This window comes from Tachysurus vachellii, chromosome 12 (assembly GCF_030014155.1).
Source record: "Tachysurus vachellii isolate PV-2020 chromosome 12, HZAU_Pvac_v1, whole genome shotgun sequence".
Taxonomy (NCBI): Eukaryota; Metazoa; Chordata; class Actinopteri; order Siluriformes; family Bagridae; genus Tachysurus; species Tachysurus vachellii.
The window spans coordinates 27,100,462-27,107,961 of NC_083471.1; the positions used below are offsets into that span (position 1 = coordinate 27,100,462).

Sequence of the window (7,500 nt, forward strand, 5' to 3'; positions counted from 1 at the left end):
CAGGAATTGCCAGGGGTGGGGTTAGGGTCAACGTGTGGTTCTGAGTTTAACTTTCCTGTTCTGGTTCTGTAGGTTTCACACCAACACACATTGTGTTTCAGAGTCTCCGGTTGCTAAGCAGCTGGTCAATTATACACACACCATATAGTAGCTAGCTACACACTGATGTTAGATTTTTAATATGAAACTGAATTTCTCACCCATTCTGATCTAACAAAAAAATACAGGAATATTTAAACAACAGGAAGTGACACGTACAAGGTTTTTCACAGTTAATCAGTTAAACAGATGATCGTGTTTAGTCAGCAGACTGATCCTCGACCTGTGCAGTTACATTAGCACTGTTAGCCTGTTAGCAATACAGCCCCAGTGTGTGTGTGTGTGTATTTGGGTCTGTGTGTGTGTGTGTGTGTGTGTGTGTATTTGGGTCTGTGTGTGTGTGTGTGTGTGTGAGTATTTGGGTCTGTGTGTGTGTGTGTGTGTGTATTTGGGTCTGTGTGTGTATTTGGGTCTGTGTGTGTATTTGGGTCTGTGTGTGTGTGTGTGTATTTGGGTGTGTGTGTGTGTGTATTTGGGTCTGTGTGTGTGTGTATGTACATGAATACATCAGTACTGGTTCACTAGGTTTCACTAAAAATAAGTGCTAGTGTGTGTGTGTGTGTGTGTGTGTGTGTGTGTGTGTGTTGGGGTGGCATTAGAGGGAAATCAAAGTAAAGCTTGTTAAAATTGCATGAAAATACCTGTGAAGTAGATCACCTGTCTCTCTGCCTGTGTGTGTGTGTCTCTTGCTGCCTGTCTGTCTGTGTGTGTGTCTCTCTGTGTGTGTGACTGTCTGTGTGTGTGACTGTCTGTGTGTGTGACTGTCTGTGTGTGTGACTGTCTGTGTGTGTGTCTGTCTTTCTGCAAACAGGCCTGTGATTTAGTAGAACACAGTCTGTCTGTCTCTATTTGTTTTTCTGTAGAGGTCACCAGGTAAACATTGCTTAAACTCAACTCTGTGTGTGTGTGTGTGTGTGTGTGTGTGTGTGTGACAGTTGTCTGTGTGGCTGAAATATGGCCATAGTTCCCAGGAAAATGTGTTAACCCCCACCCACACACACACACACACACACACACACACACACACACCATGTTCAGGTTAACTCTCAGGCCTGCTGGTGTATTAGTACTGATCCAGGATCAGACTTTCTCAGATGTATAGATCATTAATTCTCACTGTTTATAAAGGTTATGAAATTTCATTAACTCTCACTATGAAGCCTGTATGATGTGTTATAATTGATCTGACAACTTACTGCTGTATAAAGTCATAGTGCACATATGAATTGGTTGTGTCCTAAACCTTCACTACTGGGAGAGATGTGAGGCATTATTAAAGCTACAGAGCATAATAAACACCTAGTGAAGTCTTATAAGCATGTCATGATCAGAGTGTGATGACAGGCTTCATATAGAATGAGTTACTGTATTAGTGTATCAGTGAATTTTATTCTTTTCATAAGGGAATCATAAGGGAGTATATTAAGTGTTATAATGCGACAATGTGTGTGTGGAAGGGTTTAAATGTGCTTAAGTGTTTATTACAGCTTTATAACGTGTATGTTTATGATATAAGACCATGATTTTATTCTCAGTAGAAACACTGGACGAGTAAATATATTTATTTCATCAGCAGCTCAGCTTATTATTATTATTATTATTATTATTATTGTTGTTATTATTGTTTTACTGTGAAACTTGTGGCCAAATGTTCTTATTAAACGGTTTGATTTATTTTTATTTGTGTTGATCTTTGTGTTTTTACTGGTCCGTCGCCGCTCAGTGTGAAACGCTTCTGTGATAAAATGCAGAAATGATGTAAAGACAGATTCATAAAGTCCTCATGATGTCGGTCTTTTCCTAAACAACACAACTTTAAATAAATAATTACCACAAACACACATCACTGTTTTATACTTTTATTACTGTTAATAATCTGTGAAGAACACTACGGAGGATGACGATGATGAAGTTCACTTGACCGTCAGCATTTGTATCGGCTGTGCAGCCACCAAACGGCCCAAACATCACAGAGATCCTGCAGGAATATTGTGCTGGAATTACAGCTCCAGTGTTTCTCCTCAGGACGTCAGTTCCTATAGGAACACATAAGGGTGTGTTTACTTTTAGGATTAGGAATGAATATGAAATCTCTCAAAACATCTGAGCTTTACCTCATTCTACTGTAACAAGTAGATTTTACTAGACTTTATTGTACTCATACAATTATCACCATAGCAACCAGCACAGATTCCTTAGCAACCACCTGGGACAATGTTGACACTTTTCAGAAACACTGTAGCAACAACCTATGACCTAGCAGCCACCTGGGTTAGCATGGCAACGACCTAGCAACCACCTGGGTTAGCATTGCAACGACCTAGCAACCACCTGGGTTAGCATGGCAACGACCTAGCAACCACCTGGGTTAGCATGGCAACGACCTAGCAACCACCTGGGTTAGCATGTCAATGACCTAGCAACCACCTGGTTTAGCTTGGCAACGACCTAGCAACCACCTGGGTTAGCATGGCAACGACCTAGCAACCACCTGGGTTAGCATGGCAACGACCTAGCAACCACCTGGGTTAGCGTGGCAACGACCTAGCAACCACCTGGGTTAGCGTGGCAACGACCTAGCAACCACCTGGGTTAGCGTGGCAACGACCTAGCAACCACCTGGGTTAGCGTGGCAACGACCTAGCAACCACCTGGGTTAGCATGGGAACGACCTTGCAACCACCTGGGTTAGAGTTTTAGTTTATCTGTGAATTTGACCCTTCACTGATTTATATTATTCTAATTCAATCTGTTCTCTGAGCTGATGTAGATGATGATGATGATGATGTGTAAGAATATTTTTCTCTTCGTACTGTGTGTGTGTAGGGGAGTAGTAGTGTGTGTTACTGTGGTGTAATATATAATTGCTGCTCTGTGAGACACTGAGATCAGTCCCTTGTCCTTGCTGTATTATTTATTACACAGGTTGATGATGATGATGATGATGATGATGGTGATGTTCTCATTTTTTTTTATCATTTGTTTATTTGCATCTCATGTTGCTGTATGGTTTTAATTTAATGTTTTCTTTTTCATTTCATTGTAGAAATGTTTAGAATTTTAATTTAGATTTTTTTTTTTTACAGTTTTAAAACGTGATCATTGGACCTCTATGACGCAGTAATTATTTTTTTTGATCGATTTATTAATCGACCGGTTTCTGATTTTCTTTTTAAATATTGTAATGTTTCAAAATCATATATAAAAATATTCACTGTCCTTCTGTGTCTCTGTGCTGCTTCTGTCTGAATCCTCCCATTAAACTCCACTCTGATTGGCTCAGACAGACACGCCAGTGAACTTGGACTTAAACTGAGTCATGTGATGTTGTGATAATAAAATTATTTAGTCATTTCTTTTTGCCTGTGCTGATTTTCAGACATCAGATAATCAGAAACCCTGAGAGTCTGAGCAGAATTTTACAAATCAGTGACATCTTTGACATCAGCCGATTAATTTTTATGTTGCTTTATTTATATGAAACTCTTAGAGATTTAATGTATAAAAGATAATTCTAAAGTAAAATAATAATTAACTTTCTTTATTTAAAATGTTTTTTTTTAACATTTACAAAGCAGCTCAAAGTGCTTTACAGTCAAATACATAAAAAATGGAACACATTTATTATATATATATTATATACATATTTATTAATCTATTTTAAAGGTATTGATTGTAATATTTGCAGTAATGAATGAAATAAAGGCTGCACTTCTGGACTGAGATGTGGACTGAGATGTGGACTGAGATGTGGACTGAGATGTGGACTGAGATGTGAACTGAGATGTGGATTGAGATGTGGACTGAGATGTGGACTGAGATGTGAACTGAGATGTGGACTGAGATGTGGACTGAGATGTGAACTGAGATGTGGACTGAGATGTGGACTGAGATGTGGACTGAGATGACCGAGCATGTAGTTAGGAATATAATCCAGAGTTCAGATGATGTAACCGTGATAAAGTGATAGAGTGATGAAATCAAACTTCACCTGCTGTTTAATGTGGAACTGAATCAGATCCCAGAATCCATCAGAGACATGTTTCCTCACTCTCAGGTCTGGAGATATCAGTCTTACTCAACTGCCCCCCCCCCCCCCTGTTTCTCTCTCTCTCTCTCTCTCTCTCTCTCTCTCTCTCTCTCTCTCTCTCTCTCTCTGTCTTTTTAACTGCTTATTTTTATATTTATATGTGTATCTTTAACCCTCAGGTACTGATTGGAATAAATATCTGGTGTGTCACGTTTCTTTAATATCACGTTATTTCAATAAATATCACGTTTCTTTAACCTGCAGAGGGCATCAGTGAGGCAAGAAGGTCCTTCAGATGGAGGTTAGGAGAGAGGAAGAAGGTCCTGCTCTGATCTGCACTGAGGATCACGGGTCAGTTTATTATCACAGGATATAATATGGTCCAGCTGAGAGACTTTAGTGTTCTGAATCATCACCATGGCAACAGTAAATCCTGCTTTGTCACATGAAACCACAACACCAATATTATTAAGTGTGTAGCACAATTCTGAAAAAGAAAGCTGCCAGCTCCGCCCACACGTACATTTAACCAGTAAGATGTTTATCACATGAAGCTAGTTCTAGTTCTTCAGGTTCTCTCACTAATGCCTCCATTATTGCTAACATTCATGAACATTTGTGCAACGTAATTGACGTAACATAAAAAACGTAACACATCAACTGATGAAATCTGTTTGTCTTTTACTCAATATGAGTCTCACACACACACACACGCACACACACACACACACAGTTAGCTAGATTACATATTTCCTCTTCCTTTAAAGTTTCAGAAAGAAAGAATATTAGATAAAAGAAAACAAAAGAGTGGTGACAACAATTAATTATTATAAATAACTTTAACAACTAGAATTCAGCTGAATGAAATGAACAACAATGATTATAATTCATTGAAAAGTATTTTAAAAAATACTCGTCCATTGTGTTTACATTCCACCACAAGCGTACATGAGCCTGGCTTTACAAAAACTGATTAGATTACAGGGACAGAACAACACACGGACTCATAATAATTATTGGGGACTTTAATAAAGCAAATCTCTCCTGTGAACTAACAAAATACAGACAGCACGTTACATGTCCCACAGATACAGTGATATACTCAGCCATTGTTATACTCGGCCATACTAGTCTCTCTGATCACTACCTGGTCCATCTTATACCAACCTATAGGCAAAAACTTACATCTGTTAAACCTGTAGTAAAGACAGAATGTTTTTGAGACTGCTGTCAGTGATCTGGATGATCTCAGTGAGACTCTAACTTCATATATCAGTTTCTGTCAGGACATTTGCATCCCTACCAGAAGTCATCGGTCAGCGATGCGGGGTAAAAACACCCAAATGCAGGATAACGTAAAATAAAAGGGTTTATTAAATAAAAGAAACAAAACAGGGACAAAGACGCGACACGAGACACAACAACAGATGACACCAAGGACGAGGATTCAATACACAAGACAATCAACACATAAGGAACAGGTGTGCAGAGTCAGGGAGGAGTAAACAAGGGCGGGGCAGACACGTGAACACAAAACAAACAAATGCACATGGCCAAAAGTCCGGGCTGGATCCTGACATCATCTAACATTCAACAACGATAAGCTGTTGTTTACAGCAAAACCAGCTTCCTGACAGATGGGCAGCAGCTAGTGAGACTGGAATTCATGTCAAACAGCTGCTCCACCGACACTGGCGCACCTCAAGGTTGTGTTCTCTCCCCACTGCTCTTCTCCCTGTACACCAATGACTGCACCTCTAATGACCCCTCTGTCAAGTTCCTGAAGTTTGTGGATGATGCCGAAGTCATCGGCCTCATCAATGACGGAGACGAGTCTCCTACAGACAGGAGGTTAAAGAGCGGTCTGTCTGGTGCAGTCACAACAACTTGGAGCTCAATACACTCAAAACAGTGGAGATGTTGGACACTCCCCCCACTCACCATCATGGACAGCACTGTGGCTGCAGTGAAGGTATTCAAGCTCCTGAGCTCCACCATCTCCCAGGACCTGAAAAGGGCACACTCATCAACATCAACTATTAAAAAGGCCCAACAAAGGATCTAGTTTAACCTGCCACAGGAGCTGCTGAAACAGTTCTCAGTCATCGAGTCTGTTCTGTACACATCAGTAACTGTCTGTTTTTGGCTCAGAAACAAACTCAGACACCAGAAGACTACAGAGAAAGGTTCAGACTGCTGAGAGGATTATTGTTGTTCTCCTGTCCATCCTCCAAGAACTGTAGAGATCCAGAGTGAGGAACAGAGCTCAGAAAATCACTCTGGATCCTTCACAAGTCATCAGCTTTTTAAACCTTTACCATCGATACAGAGCCTCAAACACCATCACAATCAGACACAAGAACAGTTTCTTTACCCAGTCGACCTGATGAACAGGTAAATGTTCCCCATTACACAATAATAATGTGCAATAACATTATTTATTTATTTATCTCCATCCACCATCTCATTCTATTCTATTCTCTCATCTATAACACAACTGTACATACAATTTATTTATTTTTCAATTTTTTGTGTATGTGTATTTATTTATTTATTTATTTACTTATTATTCTCATCTTATTTATTGTGTTGTTGTCTCTGTGCACTTGAACATGACACTAAACAAATCCCTTGTATTCACAAGTGAACTTGGCAATAAATCTGATTCTGATTCTGATTCTGATTCTGATTCTGATTCTGATTCATTTGACGGTTTGACGGGATTGGGCGTGTTTAGGGGAGTAGCAGGTTAATTTGCATACCGAATCCTGATTGGGCACACCCTCTGAAAAGTCCTCAATCCTTAAATTTATATTGGCTATTGCGTTATCTCTTTCGACAGCGTGAGGACGGCGGAAGCGTGCCTGCTGATTGGCTGATCAGTACGTCTGTCTTTACTGCCAACCGCATCGCTCGGCTGATCTGTGAGGCCAGTTCAGATAGCCAATCAAAATCGAGTATGCAAATATACTCACACCGTGTAGAAGCTGAGAGTGATGAAGTGACCCCCCCTCTCCTCCCTCTCTCACAGACGTCACATAAGTGGGCGGAGTCTTTCGTCACATTCGTGGGCGGAGTCTTCGTCACATTAGTGGGCGGAGCCTTTGTTCCTGGTCGCTTTTTTAGACAGTTTTATAAGCAGCTCATTCAGGTCACTTCACTGTGCTGTGAGTGTGAGTGTGTTTGTGTGTTTGTGTGTTTTATTGTGTACATTAACGCAATGTCTAACGACACGAAGGCCAAAGGAGAAGAGATCATGGAGGCTAAAGTGCTGTGGTATCCGGACTCCAAGAAGAATACGCAGATGGACCGGTTTAGGGCTCAGGTGAACCGGGACTACGGGCTAAACCTGGGTAAGTACGGGGGGAGGG

General features: G+C 40.5%; 2 protein-coding genes across 2 annotated transcripts in view; both read left to right on the top strand.

The window, feature by feature from the left end:
• The window catches only part of bri3bp (bri3 binding protein), a 5,297-nt gene extending 3,357 nt beyond the window's left edge, over positions 1–1,940 (top strand). Inside the window, exon 4 of the mRNA XM_060883727.1 lies at positions 1–1,940. This exon is cut by the window's left edge and continues 431 nt beyond it. The gene's annotated coding sequence lies outside the window, so the exon portion shown is untranslated.
• Positions 1,941–7,264: 5,324 nt separating this feature from the next.
• The window catches only part of aacs (acetoacetyl-CoA synthetase), a 27,496-nt gene continuing 27,260 nt past the window's right edge, over positions 7,265–7,500 (top strand). The window contains exon 1 of the mRNA XM_060883618.1: positions 7,265–7,482. Coding sequence (XP_060739601.1) covers positions 7,350–7,482 — 133 coding nt within the window. The 5' untranslated portion in view covers positions 7,265–7,349. The remainder of the gene's footprint in view (positions 7,483–7,500) is intronic.